Below are 26,574 nucleotides of genomic sequence, written 5' to 3'. Positions count from 1 at the left end.
GATATCCACTACCAGGATGTGAGAACTAAGATGATATTCTGGCAGGGGCATGCGAATAGGAAAACCTATTGCGGGGTAATTACCGGCTCTTTACCATCCTTTATTGTTTGGGAACTATGGAAAGAACATAATAATAGACGGCACGGAGAGAGAGCACGGTCGGCTGGTTCGGTCGTGGAAACGATTAGAAATTGGTTGGGGGAGGTTCCTATGTATGGCTCGTTCAAATCTCCCACTTTCAAGGAGTCTCTCATCCTCGGTTTCTTTGGTTTGTCGCACCACCCGTCCATCAGGAGGCCGCCAAAACCGGTGTACTGGTGTACTGGTGTCCGCCGTTTAACGGGGTACAAGTAAACGTTGATGGTGCTTGCAAAGGGAACCTCGGAAAGGGGGGGTGGAGGGGGTATTGTTAGAAATGTGGAAGGGGTAGTCATTGCTGCCTTTTCTAAATTCTATGGGGAATCCACCAATTCGATTGCAAAGCTTAGGGCTTTGGGTGATGGCCTAAAGCTTTGTGCTAGAATGGGTCTTGCTGGCATCTATGTCAACGTGGATTCCATGGTGACAATTCAGAGCATTTCCAAAGGGGAGTGTGGTTCTTGGAAAGGGTGGTAATGGTTCCAGGAAACGTTTGAGCTGGTTAGGTCCCCCAGACCGAGGATAATCTTTACGTACAGAGAAGGGAACAGAGCGGCTGATTGGTTGGCCAACCGGGCTTGTGCAGCGCAGACCGACACGGAGTTCCAAGGAGAGCAGAACCTTCCGGTTGAGCTTCAGAGGATTACTCGGGAAGATGCTATTGGGTTACCAGTCTTAAGGATGTAATCTTGTATAGTCTGGGGTGGAATGTGAGGTTGTTCCAGACTTCCAGGTGTTGAGTGAGAGAGTGTTTTCAGTATCTCGGACTGGGGTAAGGTGGGAAAGTCTCCCCTTGTTAGTATCATTTATACGGATTATGTTAATAAAATCTTAGGGGCTGGCCCGGGTCCCGGAGAATATTCGGGTTTTTTTTTTAAAAAAAATCTGTTCTTTCCATCATAGTTGCGGAAAATAGCTGAAAAAAGCTAAATAAATGTATCCAGAAGTACTAGCTAGCGTGGAGGCAATGTATGGATAATAAGAGTACCTGAATCTTGGTGGAATTCTTTACTAAAAATTACGGAAAAATAATTATAAAATTATATATAAATGCATAGAGTTCAGCTACAAATAAAATCAATTTTATTAGCTACTTTGAAACAAAATGTATTTACTTAGCACATATACAGTTTGATATGTTTTTACACGTTGATAAAACCTTTGGCCAGAAAAACAGGTTGAAACTTTGAAAGAAGTCGAAAGAGTAAATCAACATAGTCTGACACAATGTTTCATGCAAAGGCCTGGCTTGTATTGAATTGTCTAATATGGTGGAAAATTACGAAGTAGTGTAGAGGAAGATAAAAACATAAAATGGAGACTTAAATTCGAGAAAACTGGTATATTCTGATCATAAAACATGTAGATCTATGGAGCTAAGTTCCATGGAAGAAAGGGATTGATTACTAAGGAATTAAGTAAACCATAAGAAAGGAAGAGTTGAAAACCCATATTCTTAGGGAAAGCTTACGTAATTATACCCTCCAAGTTGTGTTTGTCATGGCTTCTCAGAGCTGGATTTATTCATATGTGAAGTCTCCAAGGTGTTTGTTAAAGTGCGTGTCATGTGGTTGTGTTCCATGGATATTCCATGGAACAGTGTACCGTGGGATCCTAATAGCTTAGTTGTAGTTAGTTGTTTCCTTTTGTAATCAGACTTGGGTACTTATTTATTTCAATTGTAATTAGTCTTACACTCTTAGTAGGATCCCTACTAAGAGTTGGTTGTTAATCAATATAAAGGAGATAGTTACGAAAGAGATTATTCAATCTGTCATATTCTGGCTTTTCCCCCTTTCTCGGTTTCTTCTCTCTTCACTTCTTCTCTCCATTGCCGGTCTTCTAAACTTTGATATTATCAGAGTGTTAAAACAGGCATCTAACATGTTTTGAGAATTTGAACTTCAAGATGTGTATTGTGTTTCCCCTCAAGCAATGGAGAAGGGCATATCTTTCAAGGGCTGAGATTGTGAGGATTTCAGAAAGCACGGAAAAATGGTGGGAAATTCCTTGTTTTATCACGACATGTGATCTATGCAAAGAAGTACATGTTTCAATTGAATTTGTGGTTTTTGAGTTTGAAAATGTTAGTGGAACTAAACAAATTTGAGAAACTTTGGAGCTAGGGTATCTTTTTTTTTTTATTGGGAAATAAGAAAGAAAGATATTATCAACACAAGATGAGGAGAATGTTCAAAAGGGAAGGGCAAAGCTGAAAAACAATCAAAATATACATGGCTCTTACGTTCAAATGGAGAAAATAGAGCCTGGTAAACCTATGTCAAAAAAGGGCATACCCAGTGCACAAGGCTCCCACCACTGTGGGGTCTGGGGAGGGTCATAATGTACACAGCCTTACCCCTGCTAATTATAGGAGGTCAATATCATTTCCAAGTGGCAGATACATGCTTATGCTCATTTGTAATATTTAGATGCCTACTTTAGAAATTCTGTTTATAGTTCCCCTATAGTAGCATGACTGCATGAGATGTGTAATGAAGAAAGGGAAGAGAACTTGAATTTCATGCACTCACCTTCTGTCACTGTTTTAACCATTACTATTTCAGACGTTTCTTCATTCTTTTCGGTCTGCTCTTCTATTTTCTGAATGGCATTAGTTTCTGTTGATTTCTCTCTTGAGTCTAGTTCGCAAACCTTGACAGTTTTCTCAACTTCCATTTCACTTAGTTGTGAAATCAATTCCAATGTTTGTGCACCATCTATAGTTTCCTTCTCCAAGATTGTGCTGTCCATGTTTTCTCTCGCTCTAAATTCTTCTTCAATTTGGTTATCATCTACCAGAGCATTTCTATTTTCTTCGTGAACTTGTTCATCCACTTCAAGATTGGAGACTTTCTCTTGCTGCTCACATGCTTCTTGTATGGCTCCTTCGACCAATGAATGGGCACTAAGTAAACTGTCCATTTCCATATTTGGACTCACTACTTCCATAGTTTCTCTCTCTTGACTTTGATCAACTGCCCCAAGATTCTGCATAATAGATTCTAATCAGTAAGACTGAGTATCAAAAGAAAATATCTTACTTCATAATATATATATATATAGCTTTTGTATTATGTATATACTTACTTCATCTTTTGGCATTTTATGTCCCCTTGCTTCATCATCCCAATTTATGTTCCCTTCCTTACTTTCTTCGTTGAAACTTTCTCGCTTAACGGATTCCTCCTCTTTTTCTGTGGTACTTCTTTCAGCCTCTGCATTTGAAGCAGCTGGTTCAACTACCTCAGACACCATATCCAAGGATTTTTCAAGTTTTTCCTCTTCTGTGTCATCTGTCTGTAAGCTGTGTACTGAAGCTTCCATGTCTTTTGGGACTTCCCATCTGCAATTCTCTTCAGCCTCAATTATTTCAGTAACCTCAATGTTGTCTCTGATTTCTGTAACAGAAGATCCTTTATCATCTTTTTCCTCGATTGGAGCATTTTTCAATGGAAAAACCAGCTCCTTACTCTCCCCTTGTAAACCTTCCTCATCCTTAATGGAGGAGGCATCAAGCTTTGTTTCAATGTTCTCATCATCCTGAGCCTTCTCGCTTATGGTGCTTTCAGCTGTCTCAAGGATTTTATCCTGAGATTCTGCTTCATTACATTTATCCTTCTCAATATATACTGACTCAGCCTCAGATGCTTCTTCTATTTTTTCAGGCTCATCTTGTTGTTGAAAATGTGAGCCTTCTGTTGCTGGTGTGACTAGAGGGCTTTCCAGATCTTCAGTATCTGAGAGTTCATATTCAAATGGCTTCTCATCTTTCATCTTTTCATTTGAATCATTTGTTTCTTGACTTTTCTCTTCCAATTCACTGCTGGAGATCTCTTCAAGATTCCCAGGTTCATGTTCAGACTTGTCTAATCTTGTTTCTTCTGTGACTAGAGGGATTTCCACATCGTCATTAGGGTTTTCATTTTCACCTGGATTTTCACCGTTCAATGTTTCATTTGAATTAACTGTTTCTTGACTTAATTGTTCAATATTGCCACTTTCCTGCTCAGGTTTGTCCAAGCTTGTGTCTTCTGTTATGAATCCAGCCAGTGGGATATGAAACATTTCATTTGTACCCTCATTGTTGTTTATGATCTCTTCACCATTTTGAGTCTTTAAACTCTCCTCAGCCTTTGTGAGAGAGTCTGTGTTGTTATCTTCTGGGTTGTCTACTCCCTCTTGTTTCTTTTCCTCGGTCCTTTCACTTGGGTTAACTATAGTTGGACCCGTTTCCATACCCCCTGTAAGGGAGGACTTCTCTTGCCCCTTCAATGGTACTCCGTCAAAGCCACCCTCTTCTATGTCCTGTTTAGTTGGTGCATTGTCTGTGCTTGCATCTTTGATACAAGCCTCTATAATATCTGTGACATCTATTTTCAAGCTTCCTCCCATCGAATCAGCCATAAAAGGAAGAGCCTCTTGATTTTGATCTGTTGTTCCCCTGCTTTTTTCATGGACATGTTCTCCAAGCTCTAATTCAGGCTCCTCACTTGACTTTTTGCCCTCTATCTCATCCTCCTGAGAATGATCAAGTCCTTTCACCTCTTCAACATCATAGGAAAGTTTTTTGTTTGAGGCCTCCTTATTCATGGTTTCAACTTCTTGCCCAACAACTTCTGTTTTCTTCAGAGTTTCATTGTCACTTGGGTTGGGGACCTCCTCGAGCTTCACTCCTTTCACATCTACATCGTGTAAAGTTGTCCAGCTTGTTTCAGTTGTTATTGTACTCTTCTCCTCAGAAGCAAGATTGGAACCATCTACCACTTGCTTCTCTTCTTGTGCAACTTCCTGCGAAGTTCTGGCAGATGCAGCTTCAAACCTTTCATTTTTGTTTACTGCTTCCTCGAGGTCCTTCTCTTTGACTTGTTCGTCATACACCACAAACTTCTGACTGTGCTCTTTCTGCAGCATTTCTTCCCTTAATGCTTCTGTAACACCAGTAGCATCAGCATTTGTGTTTGTATCTTCCATATCCTTTGAAGTCCTCACTTCAGAATCTGTGAGCTGTTGAATCAATGAAATCCAGATTGACAGTTAATAAACAGAACAAATACGTGGAAAGTAAATTCAGATGTTAAGCTACAAGTTTTGTTTTCACTTTAACCTCTTCTTTGAGTTTTTCTGCTTCTTTTTCATCTTCCTCAGAGCTCTCTTTAACTGTTGCTCCTACAGCAGATAATTTACAGGTGTCTGTGACAGCACCATACTCCTCTGAGATGATTCTTTTAGGTTCCCTTCCTGCACCTGCTGCCTCAAGTCTCTCAGTCACCTTCACAACAAATGGAACGTCAGCTTAAAGAAAAGGAACAAAAAGGGAAAGAAAATAAAAGGCAGGAGAGGAAAGATGATTGAGTCCATTCAGGAAAAAGGCCAGAGTTAGGAAGAAAAGGTTTCAGAACAAACTTCCAGTCTCATATTTAGCATACCTCATCTGCCTGACAGCTTTCTATTACTGTTTCTTCTTGACAGCCCTTGATAGCGTTTTTTTCTACTACTTTTTCTCTCTCTGTATTCTCACCTGTACTGAATTTGTCAAGGACCTCACACTCTATGCCAAGTCCTTTATGTACCTATATAACAGTAAATTTGACTTAATGAACAGTAGTGAAATGAAAGTAAGAGAAATTTCAAATGGACTGAATTTTTCAAGGACCTCACACTCTATGCCAAGTCCTTTATGAACCTATATAACAGTAAATTGGACTTAATGAACAGTAATGAAATGAAAGTAAGAGAAATTTTCAAATGAAGCTCAGGGAAAGAGACTGAAGAAGGGAAAATTGAAAAAATATTCAAGTTACAAATTCTAATCTCCAGCTGACCTCTTCTTCATGCTGCTTCATGATTTCACCTTTGTGACTGCTCTCTTTAAGTGGTTCCTTCATTGATTCTGTAGAGTGGGCCATATTTTTGCATTCTTCTATAATGTGTTTTTCGGTGTCCTCACCAACACCAGCTATCTTGGGTTCTGCAGACACCTGTATGACAGATGTCATATGAAAGTTCAACTTAATGCATAGGTATAAAAGGACATGAAAAGAATGAAAGATGACATTTTTTTCTTCTTATATTCTGACTAGACCTCTTTGCTTATGATATCATTCTTGGTAGCCTTGTCAGTATCATTTGTTTTGCAATTTTTCTCTTCACCATTGATTTCAGGGGCTCCCTTCTTTTCTTCAACTTCACTATTTAGGTCATCTTTTTGATCTCCAAAAAGCTCAGGTCCTTGGTCTGGAATGCAACTGTCTTCCTCTATGATCATTTTCTCTACTTCACCTGCACGAGATGTCTCAATTATGTCATACGTAGAAATGGAAGACTCTCTCTCTGGTTGTCATAATATCTTATTTGACTTGATCTAGAAGTTATCATAAGCAGTTATTACCATTTATGTGAAATATCTTAGAATTGATATGTAAGCAGGTGTTTTAATCTAATGAGATTATCATGAATTCTGATCTATGCCCCCCCCCCCCCCCTTTTTGAGTACCCTCCATGACTGGGACCAACCAATGAACCAATAATGCACAAGAAATATCTAATGTGTAAGCTGCATGGAAATCCAACAGCTGTGGACTTTGATAAACAAGTTGCCACCTAGAATAGAGTGTAGGGCCTGTGAGTTTCACTCTAAATTGCCCTGATATATCCCCAAAGCTGGTTTGTTATCTGGTATTCAGGTCACATGGTAGAAGGTGTTAGGAAGCAAAATTCCTGGTTTAGATTGGCCTCTATTCATGCGCATGTGCACACAACCTCTCAAAAAGCAATTGGATTAGGCATGAAAAAGATTTTAGGAGTGGATATAACCAATCAGAAAATAACACAGAAATAAAGCAGATAAAAGTGATTAAACAGCTACTTAGAGTTTAACCAGAACAATACAAAAAACAAGCGATCCATGTTATGAGGAGTGGGTGAATTTTATTGAATTAATCCACTTTAATCTGCTATTTTCATTGTAGTTGCAGAAAATAGCTGAAAAGTAAAGACTATAAAAACTAAATAAAAGTATCCGGAAGGACTAGGTAACATGGATCGTAAGAATACCTGAATCTTGGTGGAAGTCTTTACTAAAAATAATAGGAAAATTATATATAATTGTATAGAATTCAGCTACAAACACAAAATCAATTTTATTATCTAAAGTGAAACAAAATGTGTATACCCGTCACTTGTACACTAGTATATGTTTCTACACAATGATAAAACCTTTGGCCAGAAAAAAACGTTGAAACATTGAGAGAAGTCAAAAGAGTAAATCAATGTTATCTGACACAATGCTTCATGCATGTTCATGGCTTGTATTGAATGGAGTCTTAAAAATGTAGTAGTATAGAGTAAGATAAAATCATGAAATGGAGACTTAAATTCAAGAAAACCAGTATTACCCTCCAAGCTGTGTTTGTCCTGGCTTTTCAGAGCTGGATTTATTCATGTGTGAAGTCTCCAAGGTGTTAGAACAGGCATCTAACATGATTTGAGAATTTGAACTTGAAGATGTGTATTGTGTTTCCCCTCAAAGCAATGGAGAAGGGAATATCTTTCAAGGGCTGAGATTGTGAGGGTTACAGAAAGCATGAAAAAATTGTGGGAAATCCTATATTTTATCCCAAGTAAGTGATCTACGCAAAGAAGTACATGGTTTCAATTGAATTTGAGATTTTGAAAATAAAATTTGAACTGAACAGATTAGGGAAACTTTGGAGCTAGGAAAAAGAGTAAATTACTCCCCCCTCCCCGATTATGCCCGGAATGACAAACCCCACCCCTGGGTATTGAGTAATAACTCCCCTCCCCTGAATTCAAAAGATTCTATCAACCGTACTCATTCTGTTAAAAATCGCTGTTGAGTGTTAGAAAAAGACTATTACCCCCCCCCCCCTTCTTCTTCTTCTTTCTCCTCTGCAACCCTTTCCTGCAACTCCGCCCCCACCTTGCTGCCAACGCAACTCATCTCACTGCCCCCACTCATGCTCTCTCCTCGCCCTTTCCCTACCGACAGAAACAACAATAAGCTATCTGATTTTTTTTTTAAAAAAAATCAGAAATGCAACAAGACTCAGCCGTAATGATAGAATACCAATCTGAAACCATATTTCAGAATTCGATTCAAAACAGAGAGAATTAAGAAATCAGGTTGGAATTAGGATTCCATGAAATCAGTAGAAATAACTGGTTTTGAAAACAACGATAAATTAAGATTTCAAACTGATACCCAGTCATCATATTGGTAGTCTTCATGTCTATCGCCTTCTTACCTTACGATATCTCCAATGCCATCGTCTCCTCTGTTTAATCGTCTCTGCTCTTTCATTTTATGTAAATAATTTCATTTTTTTTTAAAGAAGAAAAAGGTAATAGAGGATTGCAGAGAGATCTCCCAATATTTGCATTGCTTTATTCTTTATCATATCTTTCTTTATTGGGTTTCTTGTTTCATTAAATTATTATTACATTTCTTTCTCTTCAGTCTCTTTATTCTCTGTTCATCTTCATGGTTTGTTCTTCTTGAGCAAATACAGAGGAAAAAAAAGAACCCATTTGGGGGTTGGAGAGGGGTTGTGATCGGAGAAAGGAACGGGTGAAGAAGAAGGGTCGATCCCCTCCCCCCATGCTTTTGTGACCCTTGGAATGGCACCATTGGTGGTTACAATCAAATACAGAGTTACAACTTGCATGCAGAGAGACAGTAAATATCAGGGAAAAAACGCACCCACCCCCATCGTAACTTCAAAAACATTAACAGCAAAGAATTAATGGGTGAGTCAGAGTAATTGGGAAGGTGAATGAATCATAAAAGCAAGTCTTCACATGAACATCGGTGTCCTCATTCCTTGTCTGAACATCAATGTCTGGAGCAGGTAAATGCTTTTGGTTGCCATTCACCATCTCCCTTTCGGCTTCCAATACCCTAATCTTCATTTGGAGATCAGTAATATGGGTAATGGCATCTCCAAGCAACGATGCCTCTCTGCTTCCACATGGTTCAATGGCTCCTCTCTCCTATTAGCAGGCTTTCTCCCTCTTTTCCTAGGTTCTGAAGCACCTGCTTCCGCATCTCGTGCTCTTTCTCTCCTCCTCCAACCTTCTATGATTCAGAATTCCCCGAGATTCCATCTTCTCTTTCGTCTATCTTAGGTTCTCTGCAGTATACATCTCCCCATATCAAGGCCAACTCACCAGATTTACACCTTGGGGAAGTCAAGTCACAGACTTAAGCACCCAAAACAGCTTCCACCATGGCGGTGGTGATGGTGACCGTTCCAGAGATGTTTTTAGGGTTTTGATATGGTTAGGGGGTATTATTGGAATATCACAAACATAAGGGCATTTTTGGGTTTAATTGAATATATTTAGGGTGATGTCATCACTTAACAGTGATTTTTAACAGAATCGGTACGGTTGATAGAATCTTTTGAATTCAGGGGAGGGGAGAGTTATTACTCAATACCCAGGGGTGGGGTTTGTCATTCGAGCATAATCGAGGGGAGGGGGGGAGTAATTTACTCATATTTTTTTATTGGGAAATGAGAAAGATATTATCCAGATAAGATGAGAAGAATGTTCAAAAGTGAAGAGCTGATCCGGAAAACAATCAAAATATACATAGCCTGTACATTCAAATGGAGAAAATAGATCTTGGTTCACTTGTCTCCCCCATGCTTATCGAAGATCAGTATCATTTCCAAGTGGCAGATACATGCTTATGCTCATTTGTCTTAGTTGTTTGGTTTTTAGATGCCTACTTTTGAAATCAATTTCTAGTTCCCCTATAGTAGCATGAGATGTGTAATGAAGAAAGGGAAGAGAACAATTTTCAATTACTCACCTTCTGTTACTGTTTTAGCCTTTACTATTTCAGAAGTTTCTTCATTCTTTTCAGTCTGCTCTTCTATTTTCTGACTGGCATCAGTTTCTGTGGATTTCTCTCTTGAGTCTAGTTTGCAAAGCTTACCAGTTTCTTCAACTTGCATTTCACTTACTTGTGAAATCAATTCCAATGTTTGTTCACCATCTCTAGTCTCCTGCTCCAAGACTCTGCTCTCCATGTTTTCTCTCACTCTAAAGTCTTCTTCAATGCGGTTATCCTCTTCTGGAGCATTTCTATTTTCTTCATGAACTTGTTCTTCCACTTCAAGATTGGAGGCTTCCTCTTTCTGCTCATATTCTTCTTGTATGGATCGTTCAACCAATGAATGGGCAACAATTGAACTACCCATTTCAATGTTTGGGCTTTCACCGTCTGTAATCTCTATCTTTTGGCTTTGATCAACTACTCTGAGATTCTGCATAATAGATTCTAGTCAGTAATACTAACCGTATCAAAGGAAAATATGGGTCTCTCTCTCTCTCTCTCTCTCTCTCTCTCTCTCTGTGTATATATATATGTAGGGAAAATCTTGTTGTATCTATAGGTTGGTGAAGAAAAAAAATCATAATCTATTCTGCGTAATAGAATCTAGTCAGCAATACTTACCTGTTTATCTATTGCTTCAACTTCTTGATCAAGAATCTCAGTTTTCTTCCGAGTCTCATTGCCTTCATCAATACTGGGAGGTGGCTCTTCTTTCTCCCCTTTCTGTAAACTGGTTTCCTCAACAGCTGAAGTGTCAATGTTGTGGAACCTGTTCTCTCTTTTCTGGATCTCCTCATCAGTATTCTGAGATGAAGGAACCAGGTTGAGGTTTTGATCTATGAATACTAACTTTGGTGATTTCTCATTCTTCTTTCCTTCCATTTCCTCCAAAGCCGGCAATTTATCAAGTTTATTGTTGGGGAGCTGTTCGTATGTTTGTGATTCTTTCCCAATGGCTTCTTGCTTCCCACTCTCTTTTGGTCCTTTTGAGTTTGTTTCAATCAAAACAGACGTAATGGGTGAAGGCGGCGGCTTCTCTTTCACATATTCCTCAACATTCTTCTCTTCTGATGGTAATTCAGAGGCCTTTGCAAGCTCCCCATCATTTTCCAAGTCTGTGTCTGCAGGGCCTTGTTTAACAAAAGAGCTGAAGTTTTCTGCTTCTGTGACGCCATATGTCTCTTCTATAGCCTCTTGTATTAGATCTTTCTGGAATGGGGTTTCATTATCTAGCATCTCCTGTTGCAGAATCACCATTTCATTAACCACATTATACTCAGAAGCTGTGTAGGTGTTTTCAATACCAACCTTGTCAAGTGAGGGTGATACCAAAAAACTTTCACCTTCACAGGTACCAGCATTTACTTCTAGGTGTTCTGTTCTTGTGAGGTTTTCAACAATCTTGGCAGGTAGTGTGAGACCACTTTCAACTTTCTGCATTGTTTTGAATGACTCTGACTCGCCACATATTGACTCTTTGTCTTGTGCTCCTATTTTCTGTGTAAAAGGAGAAATACAGGCAGTTACAAAACAAAAAGGTATTGAGGAAACCAAGAACCTGAACTTACAGAAGTAATGAGGCTTCTCTGACATGTTAGAGTAATGTAGTTGAAGAATTATATATAAAGAAAGAGAAAATAGTTGAAGAAGTATATATAAAGAAAAAACAATGTGTTTGCTTACAGCATGGAATTGTTCAGTATTTTATAAATTATCATGATATTATAATTCACGACCAATATGGATAAAAATTTCATCCTCAGCTTCAAAGCAAAATGTGGTAGACTAAGTATCGCAACCTACAACTGTACAGCTGTTTGTTTCTTAAATTGACACTTAACCAACCTGAGAAGGTTTCCCAGGTTTACCCATGAAATACTTAGGAAGATGAAAAATTCATTCATGTGGTCATATTCATTTTCCTTTCTAAATTCATTTTCCATAATTATTGTCATTCCCTCCCCCTCCCCCCCCCCCCCCCTCGGATTTTCTTGGTGTCTAAATGTATTTGCCTTTTGATCTTCGATATTTCAGTCACTTTTGCTTATAATTTATCTAGATGGGTGTAATAACATAACAAGATTTGTTTAAAGGGGAGAAATTCCTGGTTTGCAGTTTTGTGGGCTAATTGCAGATCTTGCTGAAACTTACCAAGCAGCAGAGCAAATATCAATGAAAATGACTAATGGAAGAAATTCTCAGTTTGCTTTGGTCTTGAAAAAGGCACTTTTTTGTTAATAATTCTGCCTAGGCCTTTTGAGCTCATTCAAGACAAGATTATGAGGTAGATATCCACCTCTGTGTTTCATCATGTTTGCAATGGGTGTAGACTTTTATATTTTGATGTATGTACTTGTTTGTACATGAATATATTAGCAGAAATTTGTGTACCACAAAAGTTTGTATATCATTGTCTTTCACTTTCAACATTAATTAATAGAGCAAGAAATTTATGAAATTCTTTGTCAAATATTTGATATAAACAGTCAATATACGAATTTTTAATGTACAAAGTATGAGCACATGTAGGCTTGAATAGGCGGTATTTTAAGGGTTTATATAAGATACTGATAATCTTGTGTGTGTGTGTGTGTGTGTGTGTATATATATATATAAATTTGGACCGAGTTTTCTTCCACCCATGATTCCATTCACTGCGGGAGAGGGCATCCCGATGGTGTTTCGGGAAAATACTAAAAGCCATAGGGATTTGTGAATCCTAAGATTTATGGGTGAACCGTCCTCTATGGGTGGAGGAAAATTTTATCCTTCAAAATTTTTAAGATCAATATATACATGACTTGCTCTGACTCAACAGGTTTTGAGGACTGAATCTGGAAAAACCTGGTTTTCCAACTATGATGGAGGTTACTGGTTTACCTGAACTGTAGGTTATATGATCTACCACCTTGGTGGCTCACATGGGGCCCACTGCAGATATGAGCAGAATCTCTACGATCTTGGGACTACACTTCCCTCAGTTAGATGGCAGATTGGTTGGTAGGCCAAAATCAAAGGAGCAGATGTTTACCAATTGGCACTTGAAAGGGTTCCTTATCTAATGAACTATCTTTACCATCTGGCTGGTCAGTCCAGTTCATGGTTTTAAGAATAGAGAATCGGATCGGTGAATCGGCTAACACCGATCCCAATTTCCACCTTTCCTAATCATTGCTTCTTGTATCGGATCAACTGAATTGAAATCGGATCGGCCGATTCTTAGTCATCTTGAATCAGACCGATTCATGGGCTGACTCCGGTTCCTAAACCGACTTGATTTTCACCAATTAATAGCTTAGATTCCCAATTCCTGAACCGATTCAGGCTGATTCCGATCTGGTTAGAATCGGAATCAATTTCAAGTTTTAAAACCTTGGTCCAGTTCAACAGTGGGAAAGCTAGTAGATCAGCTACAGCTAAAGCAGATACAACCCCTAAAACCAGGGCAAAAAATCCATGTTCCATTATTGTTTATATATACATTGGAAACCGAACCAGACCAACCCCGATGGAGAAAATAGAAACCAAACAGACTGAACTCAAGCCTGCTCTTATGGGGTCGCTTTGATTTGGCCCAGCCCAAAGACCGGTTCAGTCCAATCAAAACTGGACCAACTAAGGCTCCAAGCTTCAGAATAAGAAAAAGTACTTACAGTCTCATATCTTTTCTGACGTGTAACTTTTATACACGTATGAATTTTTCATCCTCCCACTGGTCATGCTACCACAATTCTACACAACCAGTCTCTCAACATAAAGGAATATGTGGTCAATCTAAACCGTTCAGAATCGTAATCCTTGCTCATCTATAAAATGCGTCCAAACATCATATGGATGTCTACAAAAAGCATACAGGGAATGTGAACCGAATGCAATACGGTTCAGTTTTGGTTTCTATGTTGGCCATCTTGAACCGAATGATCGGAATTGAACCAGTTGACACCCCTTCCAGTATTTTTATCAGCTCCATTTCATGCTCGTTCCATTTCCTCAAGTTCCTCTAAATTATCTTTAAAGGTCCCACACTTCCCATGGCTTTGTTTGAATTTTTTTATCAAATAAATGTCAACTTTAGGCTTCGTTTGATTAGAAGTAAACAGAAGTAAATTACTTCTGAAAAGAAAAGAAAAATTTTTGTAATCATTATCGTGTAATTTACCTAAAACTTTTACAATATTTAGTAAATATAGTTTTTATTTTGAAAAACAAATAAATTTTACATCTATATTTGACATGTTTTGGAATTAGTAAAACTAGAGTAATAATTAAAAGAAGGGAAAAGGCTCTTTAAGCTTAAGGCATACATTGCACCTGTTCATACGTAATATTTTATTAATTTAATTTAAGAGAGAGAAATAATAATTTAAAAAATTAATGTGAGAGGGTTTAGAATACCCTGCTTGCTCAGAGAACCTCTCCCTTAAAAGAAATCTACTTTAATATTTTGATTTGATTTCACTCCACCTCCCTTTTTCTCACTGGCAACCAAACAGAGCCTTAGCAATACTTTGTCTTCCCCCTATTTTAAATTCTTAAAGGTATCATCTTTTGTTGGCAAACAATCCTTTCTGGACTATGATCCTTTGTTTGCTCAGAATTGCAGACCCTACAGAGTATAAAGAAAGATCATTGCAGAAAGTTAACTTTCTTCTGAATTAGGATCTGAAGTCATACTCAAGCAAGGAAAAGAGAAGGGGTGAAGAAGGGAACTTTATAAGATCTGTAATAAACAAATTAAAAAAATAACTTTCAAAAAGAAAAGATTTGAGTTAATTCCTTCTAGAGATGAAATGCTCATTCCATTTCTGTTCTCTTTCTGATCTGAAACTAAAGAATCAGAAGCAAAGTAGATAAGAACACTTGAGAATTCATAATAGCTGTGGATTCTTCTCTTGATACCCATCAAATCAAATTTATGATTTAGAAACACTAAAAGTTTAAATCTCAGGTATCACCATGATCTGAGATTGAGCAGATCAACATCCAAACAGATTAAAATCAAAGATCATGTAATATTGTAATTCTGAGCATTCAAATGATAAACAAGAACAAGTATGAAGAAAACAGAGAGATTATGAAGCTTACATTAGAAGGGATCGGTTCTGATATTTCAGCTTCAGTTTCCATTGCTCATGTAGACTGAACTAATTGAGACGAAATTTGGATATTGCAGAGGACTTTCTTTCTCTTGATCATGAACTCCCAAATAAGCTTGAAACTTTAGGTATAATTTGCAGAACATGTGAAATGTAAGATTCTCAAATGGGGTATCTAGTATCTACTACACTAATCTTGTGATCATGGGTGTGTGTGTGTATTGAAAAAAGAAGGCATGAAGTGACAAACTGCCAATTGTTTTTTTGCTATTGTTTTTGAGTATTTGGCCAGATAAGCAATCGGTTGATCAGTTATAATCCCTTGTGGACTAATAAATGTTTTTACCACAAAACAAATATTATTTTGAGCAAAAACTCTTATTCATTCCAACAGCATAAGATGGTAAATTTCTGATTTACTTTCCTTTTGGTTTCAGATGTGATATAAGCTGTGCTATAGCCAATAATGGCTTAGATATGTTAAATGAAATGGGTCGGTTCGATTCGGTTTTGATCAGGTTTCGGTCTGATTGGTTTTGGGTTTTTTATCAGGTTTTCTTACCGGGCTCTTATCAGTTCGGTTTCGTTTTTTTATATTTGGAAGAAGAAAAAAACCGGTTTCGATCGTTTTCCTAGTCTTGGTCGGCTGTTCTGTTTCGGTTTTGTGTTGGTTCCTGAAAACCCCAAATTGAACATGACCGATAACAGAATCGGTTCAATTCATTTTTCGCTCAATTTCGGTAGATCCAACCAATTCGGGTTGATTTTTGACACCCCTAGACCTATGAGTTGGTGGAGCTTTTCTATGGATAAAAGGTTGGGAGTTGGGACTTTTACTTCATGGCCCTGTTTTAACCTTTACGGTTCAAGCTCCTCCTCTGGCAAAGTCAATATTGCCCTCATCATTCTTGAAATGAACCTCCTAAAAATAAGAATTTCTCTCTCTATAACATAGTAAGTTTTTAAGAAAATTAGATCCATTTTCCTGCTTATGTTTCTTAAATAATATACTGAATTAGAAGTTGCTAATTTGTAAAATACACCAAAAATTTTAAAAAAAAAAAAAAAAAAGGCATCTTAATTTATAGAGGTATTGTCATTTCCTAACGTTGGGTATTTCTGTCTATTTACCTGGAAGTGTTAAGTTGTCATTATCTACCTTATTTGGAATCAAATCAAGGTTAATTCTCATTCTAGATAAATCTTAGAGTACATTCAAAGAGGCAAGAAAAAAAAAACTAATTTGGTTTATTTCTAAAATAGACAGGTTGTATGATAATGATGCTCATGATTACAGCTTTGAAATTAAACATCTAATGCTTAATGAGAGTGTTTTGCCCCAAAAACAAATATTAATAACATTTATATGGTCTTCTCTTTTTCCCCTCCATGTATTTTTTTTTAATGTATATATATATGCAAGAGTCAAGGGTCGAGGGTCAATGACTCAAAAAAGTGTGGGCACTTTTTTTTATCGGTTCCTAATTTAGAAGAGGGGATGGTAAAGGCCAGGAGACTTGAACTTGAGACTTCCCAATGAACTTGGGCTTATATATGGCTCCAGCAATTGTAATGTGGCATGAATCCTCTCTCCAAATGTAGTTAGCTTTCACAAATTTTTCTCATCTCTTAAAACAAAATTTTTATTCATATATAATGGATATTTCCTCTATCTTTTCTTTGTTTTAATTCCCTTTTCTTTCTATTTTTTTTTTTTCTTAATTTAATTTTTCGCTACTAAAGATGCTTTCATATTACATCTTTGGCATTTCATCCTCTACCCGATTGTTTGATGATGCCAAACAATTTTTGATGTTGCAATATAGATTGAGCAAGCAATTTTTTGAGTCTTTATCGTTTTTTCTTATTTAGATTGAATTGCAATTTATTTATTTTTTATCATTTTTTTTCTTTTTTTTTAACTAAATTAGCAATCTTAAAATGATGCAATCCTAGTTAATAAACATATTGGAAAGGTCAAACTGGAGAAAAACCAAGAGCTTATATAACCCATCAGAGTCATGCTTGTGGAGATAACAGTTTTTCTTTTCTTTTTTTTTCTGTTTTTTTTTAGTTTACTTAAGATGTTATTTTAAGCATAGTCATCCATGCTTTGTAGAAGAAGAGAAGGCTTGAAGTAAGATGTCCACTTATTTTTTATGCTTTCACTAATATACTTCTACATCTTTTAACCCACTCCCACCTACCCACCTCCTAGCAAAGAAAACAAAACAATACAAAATTCATATTTTTAATCTATTTATTAGATGTATTTCATCATTTTTTTTATTTATTTATCATGTATCCTTAAATTCCCTTCTCTATTTATATATACATATATACATACACCTTGATTAAGAATGAGTTTCTCTCGTTGTCTTTTTATAACTATACAAAATATATTAAGAGAAGCCCAAGAATAAAATGTCCTACCATGTATTCTTATGTTCCTTAATACGCTCTTATTTCAAATATATTATAAATATACTCTTATATTCTCTAATTTTTTTTTAATGTATTAGTTTAGATATACTTTCTATATTATATATGTCACGGGATGAAAAAATGAGGTGTAAAATGTCTTTTTATTTTTTTCTGGTTGGAAACCCTCAAAGAAGGAAATTTATTAAGCCTCATTGGACAAAAAACCGAGATAAAATAGAAATGAGATAATCAGGAAAAGAAGAATCCTGAAACCCTTGACGTGGATAACTCAATGCCCATTTAGTAAGATAATGGTTATAAATATTCGTAACTCTATTTACAAAGGAGAAAGAACAAAAATTCATCAAGAGATCTCTAAATACCTTCATGAGTCAATTTGGAAATAATTAAACTTGAAACTTAATACTCTTTTGAAGGATCCAAAAAGGAGGAGAAGAGTAAGTTGGATTGGTGGTTGGAGCTACGTAAAGAATAAGAATACCTTATAGAATCATGACTTAATAGCTAATTTGGTCAGCTTCAATAGCCATCTTTGTCTGAAATTTTTGAATGAATTATAGTTAAGCATATAAGAAAGGAACAAGAAGTCTGACCGACCAAAACAAAATCTCTTTGTCCTTCTTAGCCGCCCCATACATATATGTGTGGTGGGCCCGTGGCCAAAGACAAATGCTTTCACCACCCAATCTCAAGTCGGCTTTGTTTTTATGCAAAGTTGCACAAATTTTGCTTTTCTTTCTTATGAAAGAAAATAAATAAATGAAGGGTGCATAATTGAATGTTGAAAGGGATCATATGAGAGAGAGAGAGAGAGAGAGAAGGGGATTGAAACTCGAAAGATTTTTACATTTAGTTGTTGGTTTTGAGTATTGGGTGTCAAACGATCGGTTCGATCCAATTTTGGTTGGTTCAAATCAGTGTTTGACATGCACTGATCCAAATTGAAGCAGAACCGTTAAGGTGAGATTTGGTCTCGATCGATTTTGGTTTTGGGTTTTTATCAGGTTTTCTTATAAATTCATATCGATCTATTAATGTGTTATTATTGGTTCGATTTTCTATATATATGTATGTATATACAATAATGTGGGTGGTGGGGGGGGGGGGGGGAGGGGGAAGGTTATTATCGATCTTTCCCAGTTTTTATCTGGATGATCTTTCCATTCATATCGGTCATATGGTCGGTGCGGTTGGTTTCGGTTTTGTATCGATTTCTAAAAATCCAAATCCAAAAACGCTCTTCAATAAAGATTTGATAGTGTTTGGTTTTTATCGATTCGGTCTAACCCCAACCGGTTCAAATTGGATTTTGACACCCTAGGTTTGAGTATAACTGGTCCTTTGTCAATCAAGGAATAATTTCAGCTTTTTGCCATTGTGTGTACTGTGTGCGGCTCCTCTCCAGTGACAATTGAAACTACTGCTGAAATAGAATAAAGTGAAAAGCTACATGGTAGCATAGGTCCAGTACTCCAGTGAGTGAGTCCCCACACCTCCAACTAGAACTTTTCAAGTGACTGGAGAGGAGAATAAATGGTCCCCTACAGAGCCACCCATGTGGAAAGTGGGAATAGATCTGCATCAGCATTATTATTCATTTATTCATCAGGGAATGAATGACAAATCCCACCCTCCCCCCATATCACATCATCAGATAATTCAGATAATTAATTAATGTCATATCGTCCATGACGGAAAGGCTCTTCTTTGAACTTTGAAGAGAGAGAGAGAGAGAGAAAACTAGTTTAGTATCCAGAGCCGAGTCGGATCCAACGTGGCAATTCGTCATCACATATCCACATTCTCCTCCTCATGGTCATGGTCTTGAATTCATGGGTGATGGGATATGGGATGGGATGGGTTATCACCATCACCTCACTATCACTGTCACTGTCACTGTTACGGTGCCAATCTAGAACTCTCATTCATTACGGGAACTGAAGCTTGGTTCAATTAGTTTTGGTCCAATTTTGATCTGGTTCAATTCTATCTTTTTCTTAGATTGATTTAATGGATTCTTATTAATTAATGGTTCGGTTTTGCGTTTTCATATATATTAATATATACATTAAAAATAATTGGGAGAAAAAAATCGTTGCCCGTTTTTAGGTTTGATTTGGTTTCCGGCCTTGGTCAATTCGATCCAATTTTTTCCCCTAATTACATTAAAGCCCAAACCAAAAAAATAAACAAAAAAAAATTGGTCGGTTCAATCCAATTTTTCCATGGAATTTGATCAATTAATCCAATCGGTTCACGCTGGGAATCGACTCCCCAATCAAAAGAAGGGCAAGAGAATCATTGTTTGGCAGGGACCAATGAGAGTGCACGTAGGGATATCAACATAGATGCAATTTTCTATTTCATGGGGCAAGGCGGTACATTCGTGTGCTCCTATGTTTGGATGCAAGAGCCACACGATCAGGTAGTGCTCATGTAGAAAAAGAATGCTACTTGGTCACGTTGCTCTTACACTCCTAATCTCCAATGAAATAAAAAAATCACATATATGTTGATGCTCCTACATGCAATCTCATTGGCCCCCGTACTGGTGCAAGCAGGAACAACTCTTGCCCTAAAAGGAATCAAAACTCAAAAGTTGTGCCATAATTCTTGGTCCTTCCATTCCTCATTTACCTAGTCCATCCATCCTCTCTCTCTCAATATTAAGATGTGAATGTGATGAATTTGCTGATCTCTGTCCCAAATATTTTATTTGAGAATTCTATCTCTAAGCCTGATGGGCGGCTCCCCTCCCATTTGTAGTTTTCTTTTTCCCTTCTTTTTGTCTTTCCTTGTTGATTGTTCTGTTGGTGTGTTGAAAGGAAAGCCCAGAAGGCTCGGCGGACACTCTGTTTCTAATTTGCGGCCAAAGAACAGAGACTCAAACCAACCATTCAAACCAGAAAATTTCTCCCAGTCAGCCATGGTTGGTTCCTGAAGTCCATTTAAAAGCTTACATGTAAAGCAAGAAAGGATAAGCATCTCTGCCATGTAGAGGAATGATACGGTAGAACTAAACCATCAACTACGTAAGGACATCAATATAGATGAGATTTTTATTTCATAGGGGGCGGGATTAATAATTTTGCATACTCTTGTCTCTAAACGCAAAGACCACATGAACGGGTCCATTTTCGTTGCTCCTCATTGGTGCATTTCCTATACCACTTGCTCAGAAAACCCTATCCCTTATTTCTAAGTCTTACTCACACCCACTTATTGTAGGCCCAGTTCTATATGGGCTATTATTTGCTCATAAATTTACTAGACTTGGGCTACCATTATTAATTAACATTTAGCTCCCCCCTTGAAGTCAACCTTCTATAGGCCAGCATCTCATTGGCATTGATACATGTTTGACATCTAAGTCTCTTTCTTTTGTATGTTACTAATTGGGAAGTCTTTACGGGAAAATGATATACACACTAATGGTAGTACACGTTCTTTAATACTATTTCTCTCTCTTACTCTATATTCTCCCTAACCATGTGGGTTCCTGCTTGCAAATCATGAAGCATTTCCTCTCGTGCGTCCATTGGCTTAGCATGGGAGATATCAATACACACGAGCAATGTATAGATCTCCTACCCTTTCTTTATTTTACCAAAAATCCTATCCCCCTGGAACTCCTTCCTAGCTTCCAATGGTGTCAGAGAGGGGAAAAATAGAATTGAGCATATGGGGTGAAGAGATTCCATGTCTTTACTATGGTTGAAATGAAACTCGCTCCAAATAAAAAAGATTTGTTGATAACAACTACTCCTTTAACCACATTACCATTCCTATAGACTACTAGCTTTCTCTTTTAATTTCCTTTCTCCACATTGGAAGTTGCATTTGGAGACTGGAATTTAAGGCTGATTGAGTAAAAAGGCTCAGCATAAGCATGGAAAGAGAATAGAGATTCATCTCACTTTACTAGTGGTAGTGGAGCAAATCTCTTTACATTTTTCTTGTGCTAAAGTTCTAGTATTTCCTTTCTAGAAAGATTTTGGCCGGTTCTAGAATCATTTTTAATTTGTTTGTTTGGGCCATCTGTGTTCTTCAACACCTGCCTTATCTTGTTGCATTTTTTTAAGACCTTCTATAACATGAATATGTGACATTATGGAGGCTTATGGAGCACAAGTTGGATTTTGGAAAAAGTGAATATCTTCATCAATTACTGTTCTTTATTGTAAAAACTATGAAAAACCCTTCTCCAATCCAATCAGAGTGTCAGATTTTGTGAATGAAAAGATTCTCTCTTCACCATGAGTTAAGAGAAATTGAATCTTTCTTATGAATACATTAACAAATATATGGTTGCGATCATTTGTTCATGCATGCAGTTTAGAGTCTAACTCTCCGAAGAGTCCGACATGATCTTCTTTACGATGAGACACGTGGCAATGTATGAGGGCTCCAAACTCTGGGGACCAATACCAAAAGTTATTATTTGAACAACAAAGTTAGGTTAGTGTGGCTTTTAATTATGAGATAACTATGACTTTGGGAAAGTAAATTACTCTATCTACACTACAATAAAAACATGTTAAAACTTAAAAGTTAGATTTTTCTTTTCTTTCTTTTTGATGCACCACCACTTAAGAAGTTGTGGTTATGTAGCAAAACACCATTAAGAAAACTAAATGGAAGACAGGAAGGTGGGATAATATAATAAATGTACTTAAGCCTTCTGTTCTACTACAATATATGTACAAAACTGTGAAAGATAACTTAGCAAGTGAGCAACTGAGAATGGAAACCTCAAGGTGACCCTTATTTAGGGTTAGCACAGAGAGAGAGAGAGAGAGAGAGAGAGAGAGAGATTTACTTATAAACAAAAGCTTCTTCCCCGTTAAGAAACAATAATAGAGTCTGGTTTTATCTTAAGTTAATAATAGAAAATTTATATGTATTATAGAAGATAAATACAATTAAGGATCCCAATAATTGACATTAATGGTCCCGCATGGAATCAAATCTAAAACACATACTGTGACAGAGTAGCAACTAGCAACCATTAAGGCTTTAACACCCTTATTTATCACCATAATTAAAGACAATAAATAGAAAAGATGTTACCTTATGGGAAAAGCCGCCTAGAGATGAAATCTAGGTAGCCCTACCAATCAAAAGTAAAGATACTACCCCATCCTTAAAACTCCAATTGGCCACTTTCATTGCTGATGTGGCTAATATAGACCATCAACTTTGATAAAGCCACCTGGCTAATTGTTGGTGAAGGGGCGACTAGGATGGGTTACCCATGGGGTCTTTTGGGCCGTCACCCAACACCAAAGTTTTTTTTGGTAAAGACCCAACACCAAAGTTGACCATCTACTTTGATAAAGCCACTTGGCAAATTGCTGGTGAAGGGGCGACTAGGATGGGTTACCCATGGGGTCTCTTGGGCCGTCACCCAACACCAAAGTTGCCCGAATCAAGATCCTCTGCTTCCGCCTATCTGTACTGTCATGTGCGCCCCAAACACAGCAGGGTGGCAAAAATACTGCCTTACCCCTGCCTGAGCAGGGTAAGACTGTATTTTTCGTCTTGCTGTGTGTGGGGAGCACGGCAATACCAGGCAGGCGGAAGTAGAGGATTTGTGCGAGTGCATGGTTCGAGGAATTGGAATCGAATTAGATCAAAACTGGCTTCTAGGGTTTAGGCCGGTTCCAATCAAATCGAAATTCCGCTTACTTATGAGTAGGATTGTTAATATGTTGGTTCGGGACAAATCAATTTCGGTGTGGTAATGGTGAATTCGAAACCAAAATAACCTGGGAAGCTTCAGTTTCGCGTTTGTTATCAAGTTGGATTCGGTTTTGGTCCAATTTATGTGTACAAAATTATGGAAAAAGCATGTTATTTAAGTTTCAGGCTGGTTTCACTCCCGACTTTTCATCCAATTTCGGTTTTGGTTCAAGTTTGTTTCAATTTGGTTTCAGGTGTGCAATATCCTAATCCAAGGACCGGTTCAAGTTCAGACTGTATCGAGTCGGTTTTTCCGGTTCAAAATAGGATTTGACAACCCCTACTTGTGCGAGTGGGACCCGTTGGGCTTAATTAAACAATTTAACACTGATTGGACTTTGTACAGAAAGTAGAAGGATAAATAAGGAATGCGAAAAAGGAGAGAGAGAGGGGGGAAAGAGAGCCGTTGACAGCCGTACAACAAAGTTTGGCGCCAAAAACACTCTTAAGTCAATTGTTTCTGCTGCCCGCGGTCAGACAAATCCTTGACGGGCAGCTATGAACATAGTTCTCTTTATATTCCTCTCTTATTGGATTGGCTTTGAGTCGTGTTTGCTTGGGTCACGCGTTTCCTCGGGTTTACCCTCACCGCCTCTCTCGCACCCCAATATTTATTTTTCTGTCGTAGTTCTCTCTCTGCTTTTCCTTCATTCATTCATACATTCTTCCGTTCTTTTCTCTCTCTTTCCCTCTCTTTCTTTCTCTCCGCTCCATTCAAAGCCCTCCTCTTCCCTCTCTTTTCTGATTGATTCATGGCTTTCAAAAGGGTAGACTAAAGAAGAAAACCCTTTCTCTTACTCCCATACTACTCGCTCCTTCTCGATCAACTGATTTCGATTTGTTTAACTCCTCTTTCTCTTCCCCCGAGTGTTCTTAGTTTCGTTTCTTCGAAATCCTTTGTTTTTCCCCCCTTTTTTTTCTGATCAGATATGGGGTTCCCGCAGAAGCCTCAAGTAGATGGAGGACTAGAATCAGAGGGGAAGAAGTGGGTAATCGCTGGAATTCCATTACGAACTCCGTTAAGAAGTATAAGAACCAACAAGAAGGACGACGGAGATAACGATGAAGACGAGTGCTCAACGACACCAACTTCCGAAGAAGCAAGGATACCAGAGAGGTTGTCATGCCCACCTGCTCCAAGAAAGCGTAGACCTTCAAGATGCAATTTCAGTGGTGTTAGGGAGTTCTTTACTCCCCCAGACCTAGAATCTGTCTTCATTCGCCATGTCGAGAGGGGTAAATGAGTTGGGGCGTTCAAGCTTCTGCCCCTTGTTGCTTGTTCTTCTTTTTTTTTCTTTTTTCTTTTTTCTTTTTATTCTCCTTCTCTTTTATCTTTGTTCTTTATAGGGAGCAGAGTTGATGTACAAAATTACAATTTATAAGAAGAATGAATTTTAGTTTGGGTATTGATCGAGTTTCTTATTATTTAGATATTATTTCTTCTTCTACTTCCTCTTCTTACTCTTTTTGCAGGGTGGTGATGTTCTCAGGAGGAATGGATTTAGGGTTTGTGCCTGTACACATGTTGGGATTAGATTTAAATTTTTTTTTAAGGGTTTTCGGAGAGGAATTGATTCATATTCCTTATATATGATCTTTCTAAAGTATGTTTCTATTCTTCACACAAAAAAATTTCCTTTTCCACCTTTTTCCATGGAAACAAACTGAATCTAAAACTCTACCGAAAAAAAAAAAAAGAAAACTGAATCTAAAACTGAAAATTGGGAAGACTAGAGAGAGATAAGTAGATAACTCTCTCTCTCTCTCTCTCTCTCAATACTAATAGATTGTCATTCAAAGCAGAGTAGGGCTTGCAAAAAGAAGTCAATCAATCTTAAATTCTTAGAAGTTGCCATACACATGTAAAAGTAAATCTTTTGTGGCTGAGATGGTGCAAGGATTTTTATTTTTTATTTTATTATTATTTTTTTTTTGATAAGGTGATGCTGAAAGGATGCCTCCTCTTAGCTTTGTACCCCTGCTATGCTATGCTCTGCTACTGCCCTCCCTCTTAATGGTTTTTATGGTGTTGATTCATATTCCTTATTTATGTTCTTTCTAAAGTATGTTTCTAATCTTTCACACAAAAAATTTTCCTTTTCCACCTTTTTCCATGGAAACAAACCGAGTCTAAAACTGAAAATTGGGAAGACTAGAGAGAGATAAGTAGATAACTCTCTCTCTCTCTCTCTCTCAATTTATCACTAATAGATTGTCATTCAAAGCAGAGTAGGGCTTGCAAAAAGAAGTCGATCAATCTTAAATTCTTAGAAGTTGCCAAACACATGTAAAAGTAAAACTTTTGTGGCTGAGATGCTGCAAGGATGCTTCCTCTTAGCTTTGTACCCCTGTTATGCTCTGCTACTGCCCTCCCTCTTAATGGTTTTTGTGGTGTCCCACTCACATGACATGCATCTCCTTGGACTCTCTATGAGCATTTGGGAATGTTTCTTTCTAGTTTCTCCTACTGCTTCTGTGATATCAAAAAAGACAAAGCCATCTCTACCTCTAGTGATAGATTAGAATCCAATGTGGGTGAAAGCATTATATGGTATACCCTTTTAAACCAAGTTTATAAGACCCTTATTAGTGATTAGTGACTCCTTGTAAAAATGTTACTTTTATTAATCTATTAGGTAATTAGTTTCCAATTTGATTAGATTTGATTAGTGTATGCTTATCTTTATCTTATAGAACTAATCAACTATTTGTTTATCATGGAGTAAATTAACAGCATATGCTAATATGCTAGGACCTATCAATCAAAAGGTTTTTTCTGTTAAAAGTTGACAAGGGGGAGTTCACCTAATCTAGGTTCTTCTTTTATAATAAACAAAAGATTTCTAGGGATTGGAGCCGCCCATCTGGTGTAAGCTTGTTGTAAGACATGTTGAACTAAGATTAGAAATCCTACTTGGTAGGTAATGGGTCAGGCTGGAATTGGATAACTTAATTGAGTTTAGTTTAATGTCACTATTGATTTGTTTATGATTACTAAAGTAAACTCACTTAGATGGAGCATATATTGCATAGACTTAAAAATGAATAACATGCCTAAAGTGTGAAGTGAGTACTTGATTCTTAAACTTTGTCAGAAGGATACATGAGTGGACATCAGAAATGTTTTTTTAATTTATTCTTCTTGATCCTCACTAAAGATATGATTCCACATTCCCAACAACTCGAAGGTACTACAGAAGAACAATTGTGTATGAAGAGAGGAAGAGGGTCTCCAAGCTGGTGGCTTGGAGAACACATTACTCAGGGGTGTAGAACATGATAGGGCAC

The 26,574-nt window shown here is 37.4% G+C and overlaps 4 protein-coding genes across 4 annotated transcripts in view; 1 reads left to right on the top strand and 3 right to left on the bottom strand.

Moving 5' to 3' along the window:
* Positions 1–6,137, bottom strand: part of LOC122654085 (ankyrin-2-like) — a 64,484-nt gene extending 58,347 nt beyond the window's left edge. Inside the window, exons 1-6 of the mRNA XM_043848060.1 lie at positions 5,964–6,137; positions 5,795–5,824; positions 5,568–5,711; positions 5,240–5,410; positions 3,229–5,145; positions 2,673–3,129 (exon numbers count right to left, since the gene is read on the bottom strand). Of these exons, the coding sequence (XP_043703995.1) occupies positions 2,673–3,129; positions 3,229–5,145; positions 5,240–5,410; positions 5,568–5,711; positions 5,795–5,824; positions 5,964–6,137 (2,893 nt within the window). The remainder of the gene's footprint in view (positions 1–2,672; positions 3,130–3,228; positions 5,146–5,239; positions 5,411–5,567; positions 5,712–5,794; positions 5,825–5,963) is intronic.
* A 3-nt stretch (positions 6,138–6,140) lies between these two features.
* On the bottom strand, positions 6,141–10,389 carry LOC122656876. Its single transcript, XM_043851565.1, has 2 exons — positions 9,977–10,389; positions 6,141–6,420 (listed from the first exon to the last, which is right to left on the bottom strand). The coding sequence occupies exons 1-2, from the start codon at positions 10,365–10,367 to the stop codon at positions 6,218–6,220; spliced, it is 594 nt and encodes a 197-aa protein (XP_043707500.1). The 5' UTR covers positions 10,368–10,389; the 3' UTR covers positions 6,141–6,217.
* On the top strand, positions 8,026–24,694 carry LOC122656878 (cyclin-dependent protein kinase inhibitor SMR6-like). Its single transcript, XM_043851566.1, has 2 exons — positions 8,026–8,042; positions 24,198–24,694. Exon 2 carries the CDS (start codon positions 24,216–24,218, stop codon positions 24,528–24,530), a length of 315 nt encoding a protein of 104 aa, XP_043707501.1. The 5' UTR covers positions 8,026–8,042; positions 24,198–24,215; the 3' UTR covers positions 24,531–24,694.
* Positions 10,607–15,256, bottom strand: LOC122654075. The gene is made up of 2 exons (XM_043848045.1): positions 15,089–15,256; positions 10,607–11,500 (listed from the first exon to the last, which is right to left on the bottom strand). Exons 1-2 carry the CDS (start codon positions 15,128–15,130, stop codon positions 10,607–10,609), a joined length of 936 nt encoding a protein of 311 aa, XP_043703980.1. The 5' UTR covers positions 15,131–15,256.
* Positions 24,695–26,574: the final 1,880 nt, after the last annotated feature.

This window comes from Telopea speciosissima, chromosome 3 (assembly GCF_018873765.1).
Source record: "Telopea speciosissima isolate NSW1024214 ecotype Mountain lineage chromosome 3, Tspe_v1, whole genome shotgun sequence".
Classification (NCBI taxonomy): domain Eukaryota; kingdom Viridiplantae; phylum Streptophyta; class Magnoliopsida; order Proteales; family Proteaceae; genus Telopea; species Telopea speciosissima.
The sequence above is the reverse complement of the archived record's forward strand: the minus strand, read 5'-3'. Positions and strand labels throughout refer to the sequence as shown.

Coding starts and splice junctions, on each gene's coding strand:
- LOC122656876 (XM_043851565.1), bottom strand. CDS start 10,367: ATGGGTAGTTCAATTGTTGCCCATTCATTGGTTGAACGATCCATACAA. Junction 6,421..9,976: donor GGCTAAAACAGTAACAGAAG/GTGAGTAATTGA, acceptor CATCTCGTGCAG/GTGAAGTAGAGAAAATGATC.
- LOC122654075 (XM_043848045.1), bottom strand. CDS start 15,130: ATGGAAACTGAAGCTGAAATATCAGAACCGATCCCTTCTAAT. Junction 11,501..15,088: donor CAGAACCGATCCCTTCTAAT/GTAAGCTTCATA, acceptor CCTTTTACACAG/AAAATAGGAGCACAAGACAA.
- LOC122656878 (XM_043851566.1), top strand. CDS start 24,216: ATGGGGTTCCCGCAGAAGCCTCAAGTAGATGGAGGACTAGAATCAGAG.